At 50.0% G+C, this 26,315-nt stretch overlaps 1 protein-coding gene and 1 long non-coding RNA gene across 2 annotated transcripts; one reads left to right on the forward strand and one right to left on the reverse strand.

The window, feature by feature from the left end:
- Positions 1 to 3,691: 3,691 nt before the first annotated feature.
- On the reverse strand, positions 3,692 to 12,808 carry LOC119961643. The gene is made up of 3 exons (XR_005459701.1): positions 12,761 to 12,808; positions 5,797 to 5,903; positions 3,692 to 3,737 (listed from the first exon to the last, which is right to left on the reverse strand). It is a non-coding gene; the product is annotated as an uncharacterized LOC119961643 (long non-coding RNA).
- A 6,583-nt stretch (positions 12,809 to 19,391) lies between these two features.
- LOC119961642 (reactive oxygen species modulator 1-like) lies at positions 19,392 to 19,782 on the forward strand. The gene has a single exon (XM_038788932.1). It carries the CDS (start codon positions 19,420 to 19,422, stop codon positions 19,657 to 19,659), a length of 240 nt encoding a protein of 79 aa, XP_038644860.1. The 5' UTR covers positions 19,392 to 19,419; the 3' UTR covers positions 19,660 to 19,782.
- Positions 19,783 to 26,315: the final 6,533 nt, after the last annotated feature.

Consider the following 26,315-nt stretch of genomic DNA (forward strand, 5'->3'; position numbering starts at 1 on the left):
GAAGTGTGTCTATTTCAATGCAAGGAGCATCCGGAATAAGGTAGGTGAACTTGGAGCGTGGATTGGTACTCGGGACTACGATGTTGTGACCATTACGGAGACATGGAGTGGAATTCGCCGACCCCCCGCAGGGTTGGGAATCGCCTGGGGCCGGTGTAAATCCTGCCTCCGCCGTGGCCGGAATTCTCCGCCACCCAGGAATCGGCGGGAGCGGGAATCACGCCCTGCCGATCGGTGTGCCCCACCGCGGCGATTCACCGGCCCGTGATGGGCCGAAGTCCCGCCGCTGACATGCCTCTCCCGCCGGCGGGAATTGGAACACCTCTGGTGCCAGCGGGAGCAGGCGGCGCGAACGGGCCCCGGGGGGGGGGGTTGCAGGGCGATCGGACCCCGGGGGGGTGCCCCCACGATGGCCTGGCCTGCGCCGTGGGGGCACTCTTTTTTTTCCGCCGCTGCCACGGTCTCCACCATGGCTGAGGCGGAAGAGACTCCCCCTACCTCGCATGCGCCGGTGGTAACGTCAGTAGCTGCTGACGCACCGGCGCATGCGCGGACCGGCGAAGGCCTTTCGGCCAGCCCCGACGCCGGGCGACAAAGGCGGTTGGCGCCGGTTTTGGCGCCAGCCGGCGCAGCGTAAACCACGCCGCCGCAGGCCTTGCCCCTAAAGGTGTGGAGAATTCTGCACCTTTGGGGAGGCCCGACGCCGGAGTGGTTGGTGCTACACCGCAACGCCGGGACCCCCCGCCCCGCCGGATAGGGGAGAATCCCGGCCATGGTTAGAACAGGGACAGGAATGGTTGTTGGAAGTTCCGGGGTATAGAAGTTTCAGTAAGAGTAGGGAAGGTGGTAAAAGAGATGGAGGAGTATCATTATTAATCAAGGATAGTTTAACGGCTGCAGAAAGGCAGTTCGAAGGGGATCTGCCTACTGAGGTAATATGCGCCAAAGTTAGAAATAGGAAAGGAGCGGTCACATTGTTAGGAGTGTTCTATAGGCCCCCAAATAGTAATAGAGATGTGCAGGAAGAAATTGCAAAACAGATTATGGATAGGTGTGGAGGTCTCAGGGTAGTTGTCATGGGTGACTTTAACTTTCCAAATATTGATTGGAAACTTTATAGGTTGAACAGTTCGGAGGGGGGCAGTTTTTGTACAGTGTGTGCAAGAGGGTTTCCTGACACAATATATGGATAGGCCGACAAGAGGGGGGCCACATTGGATTTGGTACTGGGTAATGAACTGGGCCAAGTGTTAGATTTGTTTGTGGGAAAGCACTTTGTAGATAGTGACCACAATTCGGTGTCTTTCACTTTTGCACTGGAGGGGGATAGGGCCATACGGCAGGGCAAGGTTTATAATTGGGGGAGGGGTAATTATGATGCGAATAGGCAAGAATTAGGGAGCATAAGATGGGAACAGATACTGTCAGGGAAAGGCACAAATGAAAAGTGGAGCTTGTTCAAGGAACAAATACTGTGTGTCCTTGATAGGTATGTCCCTGTCAGGCAGGGAGGAAATGGCCGTGTGAGGGAACCATTGTTCACAAAAGAAGTTGAATGTCTTGTCAAGAGGAAAAAAGAAGTGTATGTAAGGGTGAGAAAACAAGGTTCAGTTGGGTCGCTTGAGGGTTACAAGGTAGCAAGGAATGAGCTAAAAAAAAAAGGGGCTTAGGAGAGCTTGGAGGGGGTATGAGAAGTCCTTAGCGGGTTGGATCAAGGAAAACCCCAAGGCTTTTTGCACTTACGTGAGAAATAAAAGAATGACCAGGGTGAGGTTAGGGTTGGTCAAGGATAGTAGTGGGATATCGTGCATGGAGTCAGAAGAAATAGGAGATGCGTTGAATTAATACTTTTCTTCAGTGTTCACCAAGGAGAGGGGCCATGTTTTTGAGGACGAGTATGCGATACAGGCAGGTAGGCTGGAGGAGATACATGTTCTGAGGAAGGATGTATTAGCAATTTTGAAAAACTTTAGTGTCTACAAGTCCCCTGGGCCAGATTGGATATATCCAAGGATTCTTTGGGAGGCAAAGGATGAGATTGCAGAGGCCTTTGGCTTTGACCTTTGGGTCCTCACTGTCCACGGCGATAGTGCCAGAGGACTGGAGAGTGGCAAATGCTGTTCCTCTGTTCAAGAAACGGAATAGGAATGACCCTGGTAATTATAGGCCGGTTAGTCTTACCTCGGTGGTTGGCAAGTTAACGGAAAAGGTCCTGAAGGATAGGATTTATGACCATTTGGAAAGTCTTAATCCGGGATAATCAAAACGGGTTTGTGAAGGGTAAGTCTTGCCTCACAAATTTGATTGAATTCTTTGAAGAGGTAGCTAAGTGTGTAGATGAAAGTGGAGCAGTTGATGTCATATACATGGATTTTAGTAAGGCGTTTGATAAGGTTCACCATGGTCGGCTTATGAAGAAAGTAAGGAAGTGTGGGAATAAGGGAAATTTGGCCAATTGGATAAGTAACTCGCTATCATATAGAAGACAGAGGATGGTGGTGGATGGAAAATTTTCAGACTGGAGACCAGTTACCAACGGTGTACCACAGGGATCAGTGATGGATCCTCTGCTATTTGTGACTTTTATTAATGACGTGGAGGAGGGAGCTGAAGGGTGGGTCAGTACATTTGCTGATGACACCAAGATTGGTGGAGTAGTGGATGAGGTGCAGGGCTGTTGTAGGCTGTAAAGAGACATTGATAGGATGCAGAGCTCGGCCGAAAAATGGCAGATGGAGTTTAACCCTGATAAGTGCGAGGTGATTCATTTTGGTCGAAAAAATTAAAGTGCAGATTACAGGTCAACGGCAGGGTTCAGAGGAATGTGGAGGAACAGAGAGATCTTGGGGTTCATGTCTACAGATCTCTGAAGGTTGCCACTCAAGTGGACAGAGCCGTGAAGAAGACCTATAGTGTGTTAGCGTTTATTAACAGGGGGTTTGAGTTCAAGAGCCACAGGGCTATGCTGCAACTGTACATGACCCTGGTGAGACCACATTTGGAGTATTGTGTGCAGTTCTGGTCACCTCACAAAAGGAAGGATGTGGAAGCATTGGAAAGGGTGCAAAGGAGATTTACCAGGATGCTGCCTGGTTTCCAGGATAGGTTTTATGAGGAAAGGATGAGGGAGCGAGGGCTTTTCTCTTTGGAGCGGAGGAGGACGAGAGGCGACTTAATAGAGGTTTATAAGATGATGAGGGGGCTAGATAAGACTATTTCCTCGGGTCGATGTAGCTGTTACAAGAGGGCATAACTATAAGGTTCAGGGTGGGAGATATAGGAGGGATGTCCGAGGTAGGTTATTTAGTCAGAGAGTGGTTAGGGTGTGGAATGGACTGCCTGCTGTGATAGTGGAGTCGGACACTTCAGGAACTTTCAAGTGGTTATGGGATAGGCACATGGAGCACACCAGAATGACAGAGAGTGGGATAGCTTGATCTTGGTTTCGGACAATGCTCGGCACAACATCGAGGGCCGAAGGGCCTGTTCTGTGCTGTACTGTTGTATGTTCTATGTGCAGTTCTCCAGGTTTGGTCCAACCAGGGTTTGTGAATCTCGGGGCTTTTCCAGTCACACTGAGACGTGAAATCTTCCCTCACAGACAGAACAGACAAACCTTTTACCTTCCACACCCAGATGCTGCTGAAATTCAGGTTCTGATGAATTGAGTGACTGTCAGATCACGATGTGACGTTTGGTTTGCGTTTCCCGTCTGTTAAACCTCCAATTCCAGTATCCTGTAAATTTACAGAAATCTCACTGTCAGTTTAGGATAGAAATTCACAACATTCTCTCTTCGCCAACTTAGATTCAATGTATTCCTGGAGGTTTGGTCACATGACCTGCCCCCATCCTCCAGCCATTAATCGGTCAACACATCCATCCTTGTGACACACTGCCTGCCTCGGCCAATTGGGAAGCAAAAGGACTCATTACCTTACATTTTCAATATCTGAAGAGAAATATTCAAAAATCTTCTTTACTGTCCCAATGATTTTCCAGACACCCAGGTATGAATCTCACCAAGGTAGAAGGCAAAAATTGAATTCATTGAAAGTATACTGATGACCATGAAACCATTGTCAATTATTGCAAAGACCCATCTGGTTCATTCCTGTCCTTCAGTGAAGGAAATCTTCTATCCTTACCTGGTCTGGCCTACATGTGACTCCAGATCCACAGTCAGCTGGTTGACCTGAAAATGCTCTCTGAGATGCACTCAGTTCAGGGGCAATTAGGGCTGGGCAGTGAATGCTGGCCCAGCCAGCGACACCCACATCCCGAGAATGAATAGAAAAGAAAATCTGCCATCCTTACCTGGTCTGGCTGACACGATTCCAAACCACAACAATGTGGTTGACTCTTTAAATGCCCTCCGAGATGGCTGAGCCAGCCACTCGGTTTGAGGGAAATTAGGGATGGGCAATAAATGTTGGCTCAGCCAGTGACTCCCACAAATGATTCAAATATAATCCTGGAGACTCCAGTCAGTCAATCCAGGAAAGTTGGAATCCGGTCCAGGCTCACAGCACATGCACCCTGAGGCACCTTGTCCTCTGTAAAGATGGCAGCCGGTAACCCGGGCCTGTCACCGCTCTGCTCTCACTTTATTCGGTGCTGCTTAAGACGGGACCGTTAACATTTTACTCGGGAGTTGAAGCCTCCACGGAGTATTTATTTATCTTTTTTTTGTAAACATAAATTTAGAGTACACAATTCATTTTTTCCAATTAAGGGGCAATTTAGTATGGCCAATCCACCTAACGGGCACATCTTTGGGTTGTGGGGGTGAAACCCACGCAAACACGGAGAGAATGTGCAACCTCCTCACAGACAGTGACCCAGAGCTGGGATCGAACCTGGAACCTTGGCGCCGTGAGGCAGCAGGGCTAACCCATTGTACCACCATGCTGCCCTCTCCATGGGGTATTTATGAAGCCTCCTGGCTCACTCCGCAGCTTCTATTGCTCCCCGGCCACCCACCGGCTCCAGTCCTGAAAGTCGCTCGAATGTTTCTTTCCCGCTCCTCGCATCGTCAGCGACAATCTGAACTGTGCAATCTGAAGTCTCCAGTCACAGCCGGACTCTATGCATGTGCGCGGAGCGTCTGTCCTGTGGCTAGAGGACATTCTCAGCTGCTACGCATGTTGGGTAATAAACCCGCCATTGAAATGGATATTTCTGATATAAATTATGCTTTATGAACTGATTACAATTAGTAACATTGGGCCAAGGTGACACCCACATCCCAAGAACAAATAAAGGAAAGTTGGCAGTTAGAAAGGCAAATGCAATGTTCGCATTCATTTCAAGAGAGCTACAATACAAGATGAATGGGGATGAGAAACATATCAGCCATGATCAAAAGGCAGAGCAAACTCGAAAACTCGATGGGCTGAATGGCCTAATTCTGCTTCTCTATTTTTTTTTAATGAGGGGATCTCAAAAACATTTGTTAAAAAATTGTTGGAATCCATCCCAGACCTGGATACAGATCAATTGATTCTTGGAGGAGACTTCAATTGTGTTCTGGATGCTAAATGGATTGGTCCAAGCTGATTCAACCACAACAAAAAAATGAAAAAGGAATGAAACCAGACGGACCACCCGGCATCGACCCAGGCACCAGAAACATCAACGGCAAACCCAGCAAAAGACTTTCAAAAATTGTTCCCATCAGTAGATTGTAAAAGGATTACGGGACACAGATTTAAGATTGTGAACAAGATCTACAGGGGAGATAGGAGGTAGAAATTTTATACAGTAAGTGATAATAATATGGAATTCAACGCTTACACACAAAGGGCGATAATCTCCAGGTCCTGATAACCCGAATGGTGCTGTCAGAATTTGATGTGAGGATTGGTTGTGAGTTTCCTGTTTGAGAATCCCTTTCTAAGGCCCTGTGAAAGAAGTTTACAAAGGCATCACTGTCAGTCCAGAAGTAATTCAGGAAAGATAAACATTTCTCTCGGTTTGAATTTGCTGTGTGTAAAGCCTCCCCTACTAACCCCCTGTCAAAGGAGTTTCCAAAATTAATCATTGTCAGTCCAGAATAGAAATTCACAACATTCTCCCTTACTGCTTATGGGTCCAGGATGACCGCTCATGCCTCCCACTGCACACTGACCCTCTTGTCATCAGCAGTCCCTGATTTGAGGACAATGTTGACTCAGAATTGTTTATTTCTGCCCTGGGTCTTCATGTGACTGAACAGAGCCGCAGAGCTTTGGACACATGGGACAGAATGTCCAATGAGACAGTGAAATCCGGAGAGCAGGATTGGCTTCCTTTTCTTTCCATCTCTGCCACCGCTTTACATCATCAATAAGACATTGGGACTGAAAGACTAATCCAGTTTGCTGGACAAGTTTTTTTTTTTTTTTTAAATAATTTTTATTGAAAGAGTTTTTCCATACAGACATTTACCCCTACTAATTTTTAAATTATTTACAACACAATCCCTCTAGGCAAATGTCCCTCCCTCGCCCGCCCACTCGCGCGCACCAGTCCTCCCCCCCCCCCCCCCCCCCCAGGCAACCTTAACAAACAAGGCAGCCTACAGTTTCAGACATGAGCAGCGAGCAGACTTGCCCGCGTTACAGTCGTGCATGTCCCCCCACGACCCTTGCTGCCCCCCCCCCCCCCCCCCCCCCCCCGGGTTGCTGCTGCCACGACCCCAAACGTCTATCTCTGATCTAAAAAGTCAAGGAAAGGTTGCCACCGCCTGGCGAATCCCTGTACCGACCCTCTCAGGGCAAATTTGATCCTTTCTAGCTGAATATAGCTAGCCATATCGTTAATCCAAGTTTCAACGCTTGGAGGCCTCGCGTCCTTCCATTGAATTAATATCCTTCGCCGAGCCACTAGGGACGCAAAGGCCAGTATTCCAGCCTCCCTAGCCTCCTGTACCCCCGGTTCTACCCCGACCCCAAAGATCGCAAGCCCCCATCCTGGTTTAACCCTGGACCCCACCACCTTCGACACCGTCCTTGCCACCCCCTTCCAGAACCCTTCCAGCACCGGACATGCCCAGAACATATGCACATGGTTCGCTGGGCTTCCCAGACATCTGACACACCTGTCCTCACCCCCAAAGAACCGGCTCATCCTTGTCCCCGTCATGTGAGCTCTATGCAGCACCTTAAATTGAATGAGGCTCAGTCTCGCACACGAGGAGGAAGAGTTGACCTTCTCCAGTGCATCCGCCCACGTCCCGTCTTCTATCTGCTCTCCCAGCTCCCCTTCCCACTTGGCTTTCAGCTCCTCCCCTGATGCTGCTTCCGCCTCCTGCATTATCTTGTAGATGTCTGATATCTTCCCCCCTCCGACCCAGACCCCCGAGAGCACCCTATCTCTCGCCCCCTTACTGGGGAGCAGGGGAAACCCCTCCACCTGCCGCCTAGCAAATGCCTTCACTTGTAAATATCTGAACATGTTTCCCGGGGGGAGCTCAAACTTCTCCTCCAGCCCTCCCAGGCTCGCAAACCTCCCCTCTATAAACAGGTCCTTCAGCTGCCGTATGCCCACCCTGTACCAGCTCTGAAATCCCCCGTCGATGTTCCCCGGGATGAATCTATGGTTCCCTCTTATTGGCGCCGCCAACAGACCTCCCATTTCCCCCCTATGTCGCCTCCACTGCCCCCATATCTTGAGGGTGGCCGCCACCACCGGGCTCGTGGTGTACCTCGTGGGGGGGAGCGGCCATGGTGCCGTTACTAGGGCCCCCAGGCTTGTGTTGCCACAGGACGCCCTCTCCATTCGTTTCCAAGCTGCCCCCTCCCCTTCCATCATCCACTTGCGCACCATTGACACATTTGCCGCCCAGTAGTACCCCGAGAGATTGGGCAGTGCCAGCCCTCCACTGTCCCTACTCCGCTCCAAAAAGACCCTCCTCACCCTTGGGGTGCCATGCGCCCACACGTAGCTCATGATGCTACTCGTCACCTTTTTGAAGAAGGCCCTAGGGAGGAAGATGGGCAAGCACTGAAATAAAAACAAGAACCTTGGGAGGACCGTCATTTTGATTGACTGCACCCTCCCCGCCAGCGACAACGGTACCATGTCCCACCTCTTAAATTCCTCCTCCATCTGTTCCACCAGCCTGGAAAAGTTCAACTTGTGGAGGGTCCCCCAGTTCCTTGCCACCTGCACCCCTAAGTACCTAAAGCTCTTTCCTGCTCGCTTGAAGGGGAGTCTCCCAATACCCTCTCCCTGGTCCCCCGGGTGTATCACAAAAACCTCGCTTTTGCCCAAATTTAGTTTGTACCCCGAAAAGTCCCCAAACTCTGCTAATAGTTCCATTATCTCCGGCATTCCCCCTTCTGGGTCTGCCACGTACAGCAGTAGATCATCCGCATACAGCGATACTCGATGTTCCTCCCCTACCCTAGTCAGTCCTCTCCACCCCCCTGAACCCCTCAGTGCCATCGCCAACGGTTCAATCGCCAGTGCGAAAAGTAGGGGGGATAGGGGACATCCCTGCCTGGTCCCTCGGTGGAGCCCGAAATACTCCGACCTCCTCCCGTTTGTCACTACACTCGCCGTCGGGGCCGAGTAGAGCAACTTCACCCACTTAATAAACCCTTCCCCAAACCCAAACCGTTCCAACGTCTCCCACAGGTACTCCCACTCCACCCTATCGAATGCCTTCTCCGCGTCCAGCGCTACCACTATCTCAGCCTCCCCCTCCACTGCCGGCATCATAATTACATTCAGCAATCTCCGCACGTTCGTGTTGAGCTGCCGCCCCTTCACGAACCCCGTCTGGTCCTCATGGATTACCCCTGGCACACAATCCTCTATTTTAGCTGCCAGGATCTTTGCCAGCAACTTGGCATCCACGTTCAGAAGCGAGATAGGCCTGTAGGACCCGCACTGCACGGGGTCTTTATCCCGCTTCAATATCAGGGAGATCAGAGCCTGCGACATTGTCGGGGGCAGAACCCCCCCCTCTCGCGCCTCATTAAAGGCTCGTACCAGTACCGGTCCCACCAAGTCCACATTTTTCTTATAGAATTCCACCGGGAACCCATCTGGCCCCGGCGCCTTCCCCGCTTGCATCTGACCTATTCCCTTGACTAGCTCCTCTAGCCCTATTGGCGCCCCCAGCCCTTCTACCAGCCCCTCCTGGACCCTTGGGAACCTCAATTTATTTAGGAAGTCCTCCATTCCCCCTCTCCTCGTCGGCGGCTCAGACCGATACAACTCCTTGTAAAAATCCCTGAAGACCCCGTTCACTTCTTGCCCCTTCTGCACTACCTTCCCGCCCCTCTCCTTCACTCCCCCAATCTCCCTAGCCGCATCTCGTTTGCGAAGCTGGTGTGCCAGCATCCTGCTCGCCTTTTCCCCATACTCATAGACCGCGCCCTGTGCCCTTCTCCACTGCGTCTCTGCCTTCCTGGTGGTCAGCAGGTCGAACTTGACCTGCAGGCTGCGCCGTTCTTCCAGCAGCCCCTCCTCTGGTGCCTCCGCATATCTCCTATCCACTTCCAATAGCTCCCCCACCAGCCTCTCCCTCTCCTGCCTCTCCTTTCTTTCTCTGTGCGCCCTTATGGAGATCAGCTCTCCCCTGATCACTGCCTTCAGGGCCTCCCAGACCATCCCCACCTGCACCTCACCCGTGTCATTCAAGTCCAGATAGCTCTCAATGCTCTTCCGGACCCTTTTACACACCTCGTCGTCCGCTAACAGCCCCACATCCAGCCGCCACAGCGGGCGCTGGTCCCGCGCCTCCTCCATTTCCACATCCACCCAATGCGGTGCATGATCAGAGATCGCAATGGCCAAGTACTCAGCTTCCCGTACCCTCGGGACCAGCGCCCGCTCAACACGAAGAAATCGATTCTGGAGTACACTCTATGGACGTGGGAGAAAAAGGAATACTCCCTCGCCCTCGGCCTACCAAACCTCCATGGGTCTACTCCTCCCATCTGCTCCATGTACCCCCTCAGCACTTCTGCCGCTGCCGGCCTCCTATTGGTCCTTGAGCTCGATCTGTCTAGCCCGGGGTCCAGCACTGTGTTAAAGTCCCCCCCCATGATCAAGCCCCCTGCCTCCAGTCCCGGAATGAGGCCCAATAGGCGCCTCATAAAACCCGCGTCATCCCAGTTCGGGGCATATACGTTGACCATCACCACTTTCTCCCCCTGCAGCTTACCCTTCACCATCACATACCTACCCTCCTTATCCACCACCACCTCCTCCGCCACGAACGACACCCTCTTTCCCACCAGAATCGCCACCCCCCGGTTCTTTGCGTCCAATCCAGAGTGGAACACCTGTCCCACCCACCCCCTTCTCAGGCGAACCTGGTCCACTACCTTCAAATGGGTCTCCTGTAACATAGCTACATCAGCCTTCAGTCCCTTCAGGTGTGAGAATACCCTTGATCTCTTGACCGGCCCATTCAACCCCCTCACGTTCCAAGTGATCAGCCGGGTCGCGGGACGACCCGCCCCCTTCCCCTGCCGATTAGCCATGTCCTGTTCCCTGCTCGCCCCGGGTCGACCCTCCCCTACTGACCCGCTCCCCATGGCGATGTCCCCCTCCCCCACCTCTCCAGTCCTCCACTTCCCGTTTCTGGTCTTTTCAGCAGCAACCCGGTGTCCCTCCCTAACCCCCCTCCCCCCCCCCCCCCCAGGCTAGGACCCCTCCTAGCCGCGATGTACCCTCCATCGTACTCCCGTAAGTCAGCTGGTTCACGCTGACCCGGCTGCTCCTGCCACACTCCGACTCCCCCCGGCTCGGGGGGGGGGGCCACCCCCCCCTTGCCACTCCTCCCTGGCCCCGCTCCAGCGCGGGAAAGGTCGCCATTGCTAGCCACGCCCCGCACTCCTCCCCTCCCCCCCTCCTCTGCCCCGCGCGCGGGAAAACAGAGGAAAGCCCGCGCTTTCGCCCTGCCACACCCCACCCCGCCATCTTCAGCTCCACCCCCGTCCCCGTCCATGCCTGTAAAGGAACCCCCCCTAGGGGCCCATATCCCCGATCTGCTCTCCCCCCCGTCCCACCTCCCCAACTTAACATTATAAATAACAGATAAATAACAAATAACAATGTACTTAACAGTCGCCCTCTACCAAACAGCATAAATAACCATAAATAACCATGAATAACCACAATAACAAGAACTAAGGGAAGTTGGCAAAGGGGGAAAAAACATCAGAAGAAAAACCACAGCAAGAGTTCAAAATCCAAACAGAGAATTCAGCTGAAAGTACCCGAGCGGCTACGGCCGCCAAGTATCCCCTGGGTCTAATTCGAGTCCAGTTTCTCTTCCTGTACAAAGGCCCACGCCTCCTCTGGGGACTCAAAATAGTGGTGTTGGTTCCTGTAGGTGACCCACAAGCGCGCTGGCTGCAGCATTCCGAACCTGATCCGTTTTGCATGTAGCACCGCCTTCGTCCGGTTGTACCGGGCCCGCCGCTTTGCCACCTCCGCACTCCAGTCCTGGTAGACCCTCACCGTCGAATTCTCCCACTTGCTGCTCCTTTCCCTCTTGGCCCACTCCAGCACTCTCTCACGGTCGCTGAGTCGCTGGAACCGCACCAGCACCGCCCTCGGGGGCTCATTTGCTCTTGGCCTCCTAGCCGTGACCCTGTAGGCCTCTTCCAGCTCCAGGGGCGAGGGGACGGCCCCTGCCCCCATCAGGGAGCTCAGCATTTCTGCTACATATCCCGGGAGGTCTGACCCCTCCAGGCCTTCTGCCAGGCCCAGGATCCTCAGGTTCTTCCGCCTCATTCGGGTATCCAGCTCCTCAAACCGGCTCTGCCATTTCAGGTGGAGTGCCTCGTGCACCTCTACCTTTCCCACGAGGACCGTGGCCTCCTCCTCCCTCACAGTCATCTCCTGTTGCAGCTCCCGAATCGACGCCTCTTGGGTCGCCTGGGCTCCCATCAGCCTGGTGGTCGTCGCATTCATTGACTCCAAGAGCTCCATTTTCAGCTCCGTAAAGAAGCGCAGGAGAGCGGCCTGCTGCTCCTCCGCCCATTTCCTCCATTCCTCGGGTGCGCCACCGGCCGCCATTTTGGTCTTCTTCCCCCGCTTTTTTTTGGGAGCTGCTGTTGCTTTCTTTACCACCCCACTCCGGGTACCGACCATAAAGTTGGTCTGGTTCTCTTCAGGGAGCCTTCCCCCACCGGGATTTGTCCTTACAGCGCCGTTGGGGCCCTCCAATCGGCCCGAAAACACCTTTGTAGCAGGAGCAGCCAAACGTGCGACTTAGCTGGTCATAGCCGCAACCGGAAGTCCTCTTTGCTGGACAAGTTGTCTCCATTCTGAACAATGGGGAACAAGCTCCTCCCACTCATTGAAACATCGCCCCGACAAAGATGAGAAACGCGCATGCGCCCTGATGCACATCCAATAAAGATGGCGGCCGTTAACCCGAGCTGAAGGTGAGGAGTTGCAGCTCCGCTCGGTACAAACTGGGTCCCGTAAACTTTTCCGACTTTTGCGATTGCAACAACTTTACACAACGGTTCCGCCAATCCTGCGATCTCTTGCTCCCTCCATATTGTTATGATGTGGAGATGCCGGCGTTGGACTGGGGTGAGCACAGTAAGAAGTCTTACAACACCAGGTTAAAGTCCAACAGGTTTGTTTCAAACACGAGCTTTCGGAGCACGGCTCCTTCTTCAGGTGAATGAATTCACCTGAAGAAGGAGCCGTGCTCCGAAAGCTCGTGTTTGAAACAAACCTGTTGGACTTTAACCTGGTGTTGTAAGACTTCTTACTGTCCATATTGTTAAACACCTCTCACCAATTCCGGATGTGAAGACGCAGCCCCTCACCTTTGCCATTGCCCACACTGCGCATGCGTCAATCACAGCGGGCCCCGCCCCACGGTCATTCCGATTGATTGGAGGACCAGCCACTCTCGGTCGTCCTCCAGTCCCGCCCCTCCTCTTCCTGTTGGTCCGGAGCTGCCGTCAATCACCCGGGTATTGTGACGGTGACAGATGGTGAGAGCAGCCACAGGCTCAGGCTGACTCGCTGATTGTCCAATAATAACAGTGAGAGTCTCAGTGGGACAATCAGACAATAATAGTGGAGATGGGGCCCTGAGGGGAAACAGCAAAGGATTCACTCACTTTGAGAGTAACAAACACAGTGTATGTTCCAATACGTCAGGCTGCAATGTGTGAGTGAACACATCTGTGTCTGCACAAATTTCCTGTTGGTGCTCATGTTTCCTCCCACACAGTCCAAAGATGTGCAGGTTAGGTGGACTGGTTCTGTTAAATTGTCCCTGGGAGGGGTTACGAGGATAGGGTGGGAGATTGGCCCAGGTCGATGATCTTTCAGAGGGGCGGTGCAGTCTCGATGGGCCAAATGGCCTCCTTCTGCACTGTAGCAATTCTATGATCATTGAATCCAATGTCCCACCCTATCCTCATAACCCTCCGAGGGACAATTTACATAGCCAACCCACCTAACCTGCACATGGGATTTGAGGCACTCGGCGTCAGGATCTGGTGGGCTGTCGGGGTCGGAGTCTGGCACAGCCTGTGTATTGATTTTCAAAGGGCGGCGTAGCGGCCAAGCTTGCCACACTGTAGACAGTGTGGTGATTTTGCCGGACATTTCCGCTTTAAATGGGTGGAGCCACAATTCGAACACGTCATGACGCCGACGTCAGCGCGTTCCGTGCACCAACGTGCATGCGCAGTGTGGTGGAATGACGTATGCACCTGCACAGGCCGGTCGTCGGTCTCGCCGTCCCTTGGTCGTGGCGTGCATGCGCTGGAGCCGGGAAAAGCGCGCAAATGGCCACTCTCATCAAGACTCAGGCCCTGCATTTGTGTGATGGCCTGCACTCGTTCTGCCTCCTGGGGGTTTAGCTTCGCCATTTTTGCCGCCCTGGTGTGGGAGTACCGGTTGTTATCATGCTCGTGGAGAACGCACGTTTCAATAGCGATGGTGAGGGTGAACTGCTTGACTTTCAGGAGCTGCTGCTAAGGGAATCGGACTGGACCCCGAAAACGATCTGATCCCGGATCATGGAATCAATTGTCGAGTCACAGTCACATGACTGCGTGAGGATGCGGATATGGGTCAAAAAGTTTTGAAAGGTTCATCCTTACCCTGAAGCCTCTGCTGGAAAACGTACCGTTCAAAGCTCTCATTCATCTCAATGTTGCAGAGGCTGTCGAACTTCAGCAGGACTGTTTTAAATTTCGTCTTGTCTTCACCTTCAGCAAATGTAACGGAGTTGTAGATGTGGATGGCGTTTTCCCCGGCTGTGGAGAGGAATAGTGTGATCTTCCTGGCGTTTGATGCGGCCTCGAGGTTGGTGGCCTGGAGATAGAGTTGGAACTTCCAGTTTGCACTGAGGTTGCCGGCGATGCGGAGTAGGGCGGACGTTGTCCAAGTCACCGGATGGCTGATTGCTGGTCAACGCTGATCACCTCAAGGTGTGTTCTTGAAAATACAGAAAAATGTGTCATTTGAAACATGGAAGTCTGGCAATATCTGGTTTGAGAGGATACAGGGAAAGATCCCACAAAAGTTTAAGAGCAGCTTCAAAGAGCAGGGTTATAAAATGCAGATTCTTGCTCACAAGCAGGTTTAGCAAACACACAGGTTTCATGTGGTAAGCTAAAAAAATGGCTCACGCCTTCATGGAATGTAACTATCTCAGGAAGCATCTGAAAAAGCATGGATGAGAGTTTCAATTGCATTAAGTGACGAATGTTTAAAACAGGCAAGTCTTTCAAGTCATAACCAAGTTAAATTTTAGCATACAGCTAAAAGCAAAGTTTCACACCTTAATTGAAATAAACTCTCTTAGTAAACAGCTGGAAAGGATGGAAGATGCTCAGTCGAATTTGGTGTCAATTCTAAAGTGTAAAATTCTTCGAACATCAAGTCAATTAAAAGAAAATTGGAGACGACCTGTCTACGAGAAACATAATTTAAGTCAAAATCAAAGGCAAAGTTATGAGCTGGGGACAATTGGAAAATTAAACGATTCGAAATCACAGAAATAAAAGTTAACTATTGAAACCAAAGCATTGTTTAATCAGATCTGAGAGGAGACGATATGCCCAAAATGAATAATTAGTAGTAGTAAAATGTTTACATCAAAGATACTTTTAAACTATCAAAGTGAAACAAGCTCATTTACAATAAAGTCGTTAAAACTTAATAACTCTTCGAAAGAGAATATAAACCACCGGAAGAAAGGGTAGAGCAGAGCCAGAGCCAGCTCTCACAGCTCGGTACATGGGAAGGACAGGACACAGCAACCGAGTTCACCAGCGAATACAACTCAAGAAGACCAGATTTTAAGAAGATCGATTGCCAAGGTGGGCCTGAAGGTTTCTACAACCAACCAGCAGCAGCCAGAAGCAAGATCTTTTTTCCTTTCTGTAAAGAAAGTGTTTGCAGCTTTTAAAAGAAAGAATATAATAATAAAATAACTTAACTTAACCTGAAAAAGTGGTTATTAGCTTACTTCACTTCCTTAATAACGCAGGACCCAGGACATCGATGCTATTAAGGGGTAAGTAGGTAAAATTCTTCGGTTAAGGTATGGGTTATACCGGGGGATAACTTGAAAAGATAGTTTGACCTGAATAGCACCCACAGAAGCCTGCATCGGAGTCAGGGAGTGAGAATCCCTGTTCACCATTTAGAATATCGACCTTTTTTTGGTATAGGGGGAATTCTAAGAATAGTGGTGAGTTTTAACTTCAGGTGGGTCCGTCAATTCTCAGCATCCAAACCGGGTACCATGATGTGTTGGGTAGGCTGGGTCTATGTGGACTGCATTTGATACAGTGTAGCGAGAGACAGACTTCCAACACTTGATGAGATACAACACGATTTTATTTAACATCTAACTATTTTACATGTTCAAATGTGGATTGACACTATGCTGACTTGACTGGAGACCTGAGGCTAGCCTGACCAGACTAACTGACTACCACATGATGTTTGCACTGGCTAATGCTCACGAGCTCTATCTGTCTCAGAGGCTGGGTCCCGAGAGAGCGGAAAAACTGGAGCCCTCTGGCTTTATAGTGGCCGTGTACGGTCTGGTGATTGGCTGCTGTGTTCTATGTCTTTTTTTTTAAAAAATTTTTTTATAAATTTAGATTAGCCAATTATTTTTTGCCAATTAAGGGGCAATGTAGCGTGGCCAATCCACCTACTTTGCACATTTTTGGGTTGTGGGGGCGAAACCCACGCAGACACGGGGAGAACGTGCAAACTCCACACGGACAGTGACCCAGAGCCGGGATAGAACCTGGGACCTCAGCGCCGTGAGGCGGTTGTGCTAACCACTAGGCCACCGTGCTGCCCTGTTCTATGTCTTTACTGGTCATCCTGTGTATCAATCATTGCCTGTCTGCACTCCATTATATACATGGATGTATATTATGACACCTATTATAATTGCCCCATCCACTTGCGGCCATGTTTTAAGTTCCCTCAGCCCCAAGCACTCAATTCCCTCTCCAAACCTCCCCGTCTCCACCTCGCTTACCTCCTTTCAGACTCTTTAAAACTCACCTCTTTGACCAAGTTTTTGGTCACCTGCCCTAATATCTCCTTTTGTGTCTGGGTGTCTCACTTTGTTTTATAATGTTCCTGTGAAGTTGACTGGGATGATTTATGATGTTAAAGGTGTTATATAAATAGAAGATGTTGTTGTTGACTGTAACCCTGACCTCCTGTTTTACAATATCCCATTGGTTTCACAACAAACTCTATCTCTGATGTTTTGCCCCCTGCGGGTTTGCAGCCTCTATAAAGACGGCGGCCATTAACTCAGGCCTGTCACCTGGAGCAGGCCGCAGCTGTCCCCCCGCTCGATGCAAACCCGGGCCCGGAAACCTCTTATTGGGGTTTGGAGTCTCCACCGGGTTTCAGCGAAACCCCCCGGCCGAGCCCAGCATCGGCACTACGCATGCTCCAGCTCACAATGCCCAGGGAATGATTGACGGTAGCTCTGGACCAATAGGATGCAAGGGACGAGTCTGGAGGACCCAGCAGAGCGGCTGCTCCTCCAACCAATCGGAGTGAATGAGGGGCGGGGCTGGGCCCGGACGTCCCTGATTATAAACTGGAGCATGCGCAGTGCTGTTCATTGCTCAGGATTGAGGAGGTTGTGTTGAAGGTTTTGGCTGTGAGGTACTGCCGGGTGAGTCCTGAGAGACGATTAAAGCTGGTGGGTGGGTCGGCTTCATAAACACCCCGCACAGGCCTGAAACCCCCAATACGAAGCTCAGATGCGGACATTTGAACCGGCGAAAGCTGCTTGGGCTTTTCCCCGAAACAGGCCCGAGTTAACGGCCGCCAGTTTCTCGTGCTGTGGAGGTGCCAGCGTTGGACTGGGGTGAGCACAGTAAGAAGTCTTACAACACCAGGTTAAAGTCCAACAGGTTTGTTTCAAACATGAGCCTTCGGAGCACTGCTCCTTCCGAGGAAGGAGCTGCGCTCTGAAAGCTCGAGTTTGAAACAAACCTATTGGACTTTAACCTGGTGTTGTAAGACTTCTTACCATTTTCTCGTGCGACTGTGTTTGGCCTGGCGCATGCGCAGACATTGAGACCAATGCTCTGTCCCATCCATTCACTCTGATTGGTTGGAGAATCAGCCACTTGTGTTCGGTCCTCCAGCTGCGTCCCCTCTTTCTATTGGTCCGAACCCAGCATCAATCAGTCCCCGGGCATTGTGAGCTGGAGCAAACCCTTCACCATCATTGTCAGCTCCCTGGTTTGCAGCTGCGGTGCTTGTTTGCGTCACATGCGACCTTCTTGGTGGAACAGCCCGGAGTGGGCGGGGCTTCAGGGTTCCAGTGACCAGGAGAGAAAATGGTGATAAATTGGTTTTATTCTCACTCTGCACAGAGGGAGTTGAGAACTGAACCCAGCCAGAATTTAAGGGAAATGCCAATTTGGGGGAACCACAGATTTAAGCCAGGGAGGTGGGATGTAAGCTTTCGGAAATGGGAAGAGAAGGGGATTAAGACACTAAAAGATTTGTTTCTTCGGGGTCGATTTGCAGGATTGAGGGAGCTGGAAGCGAAGTATCGGCTGGAGCAGGGAGAAATGTTTAGATATATGCAAGTTCGGGACTTTGCCAGGAAGGCGATACAAAGCTTCCTGGAGGAACCGGCTTCCATGTTGCTGGAGGAAGTGCTGGCAGCAAGGGGACTGGAGGCGGTGTCAGCGGTATACGGAGCTATGTTGGAAAAGGATAAGGCACCACCGGAGGGGATCAAAGCAAAGTGGGGGGAAGAGTTGGGAGAGGTTATAGAGGAGGGGGTCGGATGTGAGGTGCTCCGGAGAGTAAATGCCTCCACCTCATGTGCGTGGTTGGGGCTGATACTGCTGAAGGTGGTATACAGAGCATGCCTCATGAGGGCAAGGATGAGCCGATTCTTTGAAGGAGTGGAAGTTGTGTGTGAGCATTGCAGGTGGGGGGGCTAATCACTTTCAGATGTTTCGGTCCTGTCCAAAGCTGGAGGATTACTGGAAGGAGGTTTTTAGGGTAATTTCCAAGGTGGTGCACGTGAAACTGGACCTGGGTCCCCGGGAGGCCATATTCGGGGTGTCGGATCAGCCAGGGTTGGAAACGGGTGCAGAGGCAGATATTATAGCCTTCGCCTCGTTGATCGCCTGACGGTGGATCCTGCTGGGATGGAGAGCAGCCTCTCCACCCTGTGCCCTGGCGTGGAGACCTGTTGGAATACTTGACCCTTGAGAAGGTTAAGGTCGAACTGAGGGGAAGCTCGGGGGGGTTCTACAAGTCATGGGCACTATTTATTATGCACTTTCAAGAACTGGATAACATCGAACATTAATTTGGGCGGGATGGAGGGGGGGGGGGGCTATGTATATTAAAGATGGCTATGGGTAATCCCTGATTCGTTTTTTGTCATTTGTTTATGTTAACATGAGGGTTGATGTTTGGGGGTTGGTGGGAGGATGGGATTGTTGTTATTGTTATGGGGTTTGATATATTTGTTGTTGATTATTGTTTGTTGCTGGTGGGTGTAAATTCGGGAGAAAAATTGTGAAAAGGAAGAGAATAAAATATTTTTAAAAAACATTGTGAACTCCTCATCTATTCTACCTTTGACCATCTGATTTTTCCAGTCTATAAGTAGACTAAAATCCCCCTTGATTATCGCTGTACCTTTTCTGACAACCTCCCATTATCTCTTCCTTTACACTCTGTCCTACTGTGTAGTTACCATTAGGAGGCCTGCACACCACTCCCAGAAGTAAATTCTTGCTTTTAGCATTTTTCATGTCAAACCAAACATGTCAAATCCTGGTTTCCTGAGCTTAGGTCATCCCTGTCTAATGTGCGGACACCATCAATAATTAACAGAGCCCACTTTGTCCCGGGTGATGTCATCCTGAAGGACTGGGAATCGGAATCGCCCCTCCTCCCCCGCCCGCGATGCCAGTCACAGTGGGACCGTCCGGGCAGTCACAGCCCAGCTGCTTCAACAGAGTTCGAATGGGCTTCCTGATGGGCTGTGCAGTTGGCATGGCGGCCGGTGCACTTTTTGGCAGTTTCTCATGCCTCCGACTGGGACTGAGGGGGCGAGAGCTGCTGGGTGGTGTGGGGAAGATCATGATGCAGAGCGGAGGCACATTTGGAACCTTCATGGCGATTGGAATGGGAATCAGATGCTAACGACCATTCTTCTCTTTCTGCTGAAATTTCAAGACTTGCAGATAATGTATCACCGGTCTCTGTCCCTTTGATTACCAGCTGTGTAATAACGGAGATTAAAGTGTATGATTTACTAATGCAAAAGAAATAACTAACAGAGCCGCTCTTCCACCTTTTCCGAGATTTGGGCTGGGCAATAAATGTTGGACTGGCCAGTGACACTCACATGCCATGAATGAATATAAAACAATTCAGGTCCCAATCTGTGTCTCTGAATGGCCATCAGATTGTACTTACTTATTTCTATAGGTGCTGCCCAATTCATCAGTCGTGTTTCAAACGCTACTTGTGTTTTGATACAGAGCCTTTAGTTTTGTGCTTTTATTATTTATGTAGCATTGAACTGATGTAATTTTAAATGTGTTCTCTCTGTCTCTTTCTGCCACAGTCTGTTTATCATTTCCCATATTCTAATCTTTTTCTTTGGTCTTAATCTTTGCTTTACCACATCTTCCAAAGTAAATCAGAAAAGACCCAACAATGGAACAGTCGGTAACAAGACATCAATCAGTCTCCTCCTATTTTCGAGAAATCAAGGACTGAACACTTGTTAACACAAACCTAATTTTATTAATCTATATCCAGAATATTAAACTTCGGCCAAGTCACAGGAATTACTAACATCAACTGAAACAAACTCCAACTGTCAGAATGAACATGGTTCAGTCCTGGATGTGATTAACAGCAGCAATAACAGAATCCAATCCCTTGTGAACTCGCTAGTGTTTCTGCAGAGTGAATGAACGAGTGAATCCTTTCCCACACACAGAGCAGATGAATAATGTCTCCCTGCTGTGAATGTCAGCCAGAGGGACTGCTGAGTGAATCCCTTCCCACACACGGAGCAGGTGAATGGCCTCTCTCCAGTGTGACTGCGCTGGTGACTCATTTTGCCTTTGAAGCTCTTCTCACAGTCGCAACATTTAAAAGGTCTCATGTCAGAGTGAACACATTGGTGTGAAGTGAGTTGGGCAGACTGACTTCCCACATTCACAGCAGATGAACTATCTCACCCCAGTGTGAATGCACTGGTGTCTCAGCAGGGTGGATAACTGAGTGAATCCCTTCCCACACACACAGCAGGTGAATGGTCTCTCCCCGGTGTGAACCCGCTGCTGATCCAACAGTTTGCATAACTGAGCGAATGTCACCCCACACTCAGGACAGGTGAATGGTTTCTCTCTCCAGTGTGAACTCGCTGGTGTGTCAGAAGGGTTGGATAACTGAACAAATCCCTTCCCACACTCAGTGCACCTGAATGGTTTCTCTTCTCCGCCGCTGTGCAGTCGCTGTGTTCCGAAAGGCTGGATAACTGAGTGAATCTCTTCCCACATATCAGAGCAAATGAACGGCCTCTCCCAGTGTTGAACTCGCTGGTATGTCAAAGATAAATTTGTTTTTAAAGCTCTTCTCACAATCGGAACATTTAAAGTTCTCCTGTCAGAGTGAACAAGTTGTGTGCAGGTCAGATGTGTTAGTCGAGTGAATCCCCTTTCCACAAGGAGCATGTGAATGGTCTCTCCACGGTGTCACTGCGTTGATCTGTTTCCAGCTCAGGGCAGGTAACTGAATCCCTGCCCACAATCCCCACATTTCCAAGGTGGTTTCTCCATGGTGTCGTCATCCTCGGTATCTCTCCATTTTGGACGATCAGTTGAAGCTTGCTCCACACACAGAACATGTGTATGGTTTCTCCTCACTGAGAGGGTGTGGTGTTTATCAAGCTGTGCAACTGGTTAAAGCTCTTACCACAGTCAGTTCACTGGAACACTCTCTCGTGTGTGTGTGTCAGAGTACAGCACAGAACAGGCCCTTCGGCCCTCGTGTTGTGCCATGCATTGTCCAAAACCAAGATCAAGCTATCTCACTCCCTGTCATTCTGGTGTGCTCCATGTATCTATCCAATAACCGTTTTAAAGTTTCCTAAAATGCCAACTCCACTATCACAGCAGGCAGTTCATTCCACATCCTAACCACTCTGAGTAAAGAACCTACCTCAGACATCCCTCCTGTATGTCCCAACCTGAACTGTATAGTTATGGCCCCCCTTGTAACAGCTACATGCACCCGAGGAAATAGTCTCTGATCATCCACTCTATCTATCCCCCTCATCAATCTTATACATGGGGTGGGCAAACTTTTCCGTGCAAGGGCCACATTCAGAAATTCACAATTTTAAGGGGCCACATAGTATATTACTGTAATGAATAGTCCCGGTTTTAACCAATTAGCGTGCGGCATATACCTCAGCGCTTCCCCCGGCGGCATCCTGCCTTTAGCCCTCTTTTTCTCTACTTTTCAAAAATGGCGCTTCACCCGGTTATGATTCTGGGCGCCTCATATAGAACATAGAACACAGAACAGTACAGCACAGAACAGGCCCTTCGGCCCTCGATGTTGTGCCGAGCAATGATCACCCTACTCAAGTCAATGTATCCACCCTATACCAGTAACCCAACAGCCCCCCCCCCCCCCCCCATTAACCTTATTTAAAAAATAATTAAAAGAAAATTTTTTTTTTTTCTTTTTTTGATGACTTGATCTTGGTGGGCCGCATAAAGACCTTTGGCGGGCCGCATGCGGCCCGTAGTTTGCCCACCCCTGCTCTATTAAGTCACCTCTCATCCTCCTCTGTCTTTGTGCTTTTCCAGTCACACTGAAATCTTTTCCGACAGACAGAACAAAATATTTCTCCTTCCACATTCAAAAGTTGATGACATTCAGATCCTGATCAATTGAGTGACTGTCAGATCTTGATGTGATGATTGACTTGAGTTTCCTGTTTATCGATCCACTCCTTGTAACCCTGTAAAACCAGTTTACACAGGTCAGAAATTCAGAACAGGTAATTCTCGTTCCTGGGGAGCAATTGTTTCTATTTTTTCCTAAAGCTGCAAATCCCAGTCCCACACTTTCCCCTTCCCACAAACTCACCACAATGGTTTCAAAATCACTCAAACTGAGTGCAACTTTGAATTCCAGATTATCCCTTGAATTTAAATTCTACCATCTGCATTAACAAATCCATCTGTGTGAGTGCAGGATAGAAATTGCCCCCATTCTCTCCTCCTGCTCCAGGATCAGTAAAGTGAGTTAAAGATAATTTCTCCTGAACAAATCCATTGCTGCATTTCCTTCCTGAAGCCACATTTGTCCACTGGGGCCTGGCACGGGAGAAAGCGGCAGCTGCCGTTGTGTTGGGTGTTGAGGCGGTGCGGCTAGTTTGTTATTGGGGGTGTTGAGGCCCCCACTGGGTGTGTGAAGCCTCCCCTCCCACCCACTGCCCCTAACGCTGCCTCCGCTTATCCGCCTCCTTCCCGCCTGAAGAGGAGACAAACAAGCGGCTGTCCCTGGACATGAACCGCACTGCGCATGCCCCACATCACAATTCCCAAGGCCTGATTGACGGCAGCTGCGGATCAGTAGGAAAAAGGGCGGGTCTGGAGGACCGTGCGGGAGCGGCTGGTCCTCCAACCAATCGGAGTGAGTGAGGGGCGGATGTGACTGAAGCATATGCAGTGCGGGAAATGGCGACGGAGAGAAGCTTTTATTTCGGATCCACAAAGGGTAAGTGGGATATTGTGGAACGCGGGAGCGATGGATCTGGCTGGTGGGTGGAAAAGTTTTCTAAACATGTTGTGCAAGCCCATACCCGGAAAAAACACTTCCTGGTTCCCCCGTTTCACGGAGTGGGGCCGCGAGGGTCTAGTGATCGGTTCGGGATAACGACCGCCATCTTTACTCGGGACAATGAGCAGCAGAGCGCATGTGCAGCCGCCATGTTTGTTGGGAGCAACATTTTCAATGACTGGGAGAAGCTTATTCCACATTGCTCAGAATGGAGACAACTTGGCCAGTAAACTGCATTACCCTTTGTCCTGGGTACTGACCTCCCATTACACCGGTTTTCACAGACCCAGATACCTATGATCAGAGTAGCAACAGAAAAGTAAATAAACAGAAGCAAATCTTAATCCCTGGACCCCACTAACTCAATTTAAGTCTGACCCCATGTGCGGCTCTGTTCAGTCACACGGTGACCCATGTCCGAAACTCACAACCTGAGGGGTGGCACATTGGTTAGCACTGTTGCCTATGGCACTGAGGACCAGGGTTTTCATGCCGGCCCTGGTCACTGTCTGCGTGGCGTTTGCACATTCTCCCCGTGTCTGCCTGTCTCACCTCCGCCATCCAAAGATGTGCAGGGTAGGTGGATTGGCCACACTAAATTGCCCATTAATTGGAAAAAAAATAATTGTTTACTCTAAATTTATTTTTTAAAAAGGTGTCTCTTTCCTAATGTTCACAATTAAATGGGGTGGATTCCCCAGGAGATGGCTGACATTTCAGGGGACACTAAATTAATAATGGACAGAGATATGTCTCGTATTGTTACATGGTACAGATTGGATATATTATTTATGGTTTAGTAATAAAGTAAATTAATTATTATTTCTCTTGTAATATAAGACTGTAGCCTCAGAGGGTTGTTAGTTTTTGGATTTCTCTTCCACAGGGACCAATTGTATCTGGGGGTCATTGAATATATCGAAGCACAAGTTCAATAGATATTTTATTGACAATGGAATGAAGGGTTATGGGAAACGGGTAGAAAAATAGAGAGAAAGCTGAGATGAGGAAGATTTCTTCACTCGGGGATGTGGTGAAGCTTTGGAATTCTCTACCCCAGAGGAATGTGTAGCCTCAGTCATCAGGTATGTTTCAAGACAAAAATTGATAAGTTTCTATGCATTGAAGATATTGAGGGATATGGGATTGTGTGGGAAAATAGTGCTGAAGTAGATAGACCAAGGATTTGTGGGCAGCACGGTAGCATGGTGGTTAGCATAAATGCTTCACAGCTCCAGGGTCCCAGGTTCGGTTCCCAGCTGGGTCACTGTCTGTGCGGAGTCTGCACGTCCTCCCCGTGCGTGCGTGGGTTTCCTCCGGGTGCGTGCGTGGGTTTCCTCCGGGTGCTCCGGTTTCCTCCCACAGTCCAAAGATGTACGGGTTAGGTGGATTGGCCATGCTAAATTCCCCGTAGTGTCCTAAAGTAAGGTTGGGGGGTTGTTGGGTTACGGGGTATAGGGTGGATACATGAGTTTGAGTAGGGTGATCATTGCTCGGCACAACATCGAGGGCCGAAGGGCCTGTTCTGTGCTGTACTGTTCTATGTTCAATGATCTCATTGAATGGTTCAGCAGACTCGGTGGCTGAATGCCTACTCTTGCTCCTATTATAATCCTCTGTCCTGGTCAGAAGCAGTGAGCTGAGCTTGGATCTGTCAATCAACATGAATCAGCACCTTCAGAGAATTGGGAGGGTGAATATTAGATACAGCAGAGTGAGAATGGAGGGAGATTGTGGGGGGATGGAGATTTACAGCTTTTGGAGAACGAGAGAAATAATGTTCCACAGGAACTTGAATTGTCTGTTCTGAATTTCTATCTGTACTAAGAACAATGACTTTTATAATTGTTTTAAAAGGAAATTGGACGAGGAGGAATTATAGGCAAAAATTCAAACATCAACGTCTCGATGTGACAAACTCACTCGATTCCTTCTGATCTGAACATCACTGGGTTCTGAATATCATCGGCGAGAAGGAGAAATGTTTGTCCGATCTACCAGCTTCAAAAGATTTTAAGCGTGAGTGTGACTGGAAAAGCACCAAGACCCACACAACACACCCGAGTGAGAGTGTTCCAGTGAACTGACTGTGTAAAGAGCTTCAACACAGACACAGACTGAAAAAGAAACATTATACATTCACAGTAAGGAGAGACATTGCACATGTTCTGTGTGTAGACAAAGCTTCCACTGATTATCCAATCTGGAGAGGACCGAGGAGACCCAAAACATGGAGAAAACCGTGGAAATGTGGGGGACTGTGGGAAGGGATACAGATTCCCTGTGAGCTGATAGGTTATCATCGACGCAGACATACTGGTGAGAGGCCGTTCACCTTGCTCTCAGTTGTGAGAAGGTATTCATTGATTCAGGCCACCCTGCTGCAGCATAGCGACGTTCACAATGGGGAGAAACCATTCACCTGCTCCCTCTGTGGGAATGGATTCACACAGTTATCCAGTCTGCAGACACACCAGCGAGTTCACACTGGGGAGAAGCCATTCACCTGCTCTCAGTGTGGGAAGGGATTCCAGACTTTATCCAACCTGCGGTGCCATCAGCGAGTTAAAACTGGAGAAACGTCATTCACCTGCTGTCAGTGTGGGGAGAGATTCAGTGATTTATCCAGTCTGCAGGCACACCAGCGAGTTCACACTGGGGAGAAGCCATTCACCTGCTCAAAGTGTGGGGATGGATTCACCAGTTCATCCAGCCTGCGAAAACATAAGCGAGCTCACACCGAGGAGACGTTATTCACCTGCTCTCATTGCACGGAGAGATTCTGTGATTTATCCAGTCTGCAGACACACCAGCAAGTTCACACTGGGGAGAAGCCATTCACCTGCTCTCAGTGTGGGAAGGGATTTATTGATTCATCCATCCTGCAGAGACATCAGCGAGTTCACACTGGGGAGAAACCATTCACCTGCTCCCTCTGTGGGAATGGATTCACACAGTTATCCAGTCTGCAGACACACCAGCAAGTT

This window comes from Scyliorhinus canicula, unplaced genomic scaffold, assembly GCF_902713615.1.
Source record: "Scyliorhinus canicula unplaced genomic scaffold, sScyCan1.1, whole genome shotgun sequence".
NCBI lineage: Eukaryota > Metazoa > Chordata > Chondrichthyes > Carcharhiniformes > Scyliorhinidae > Scyliorhinus > Scyliorhinus canicula.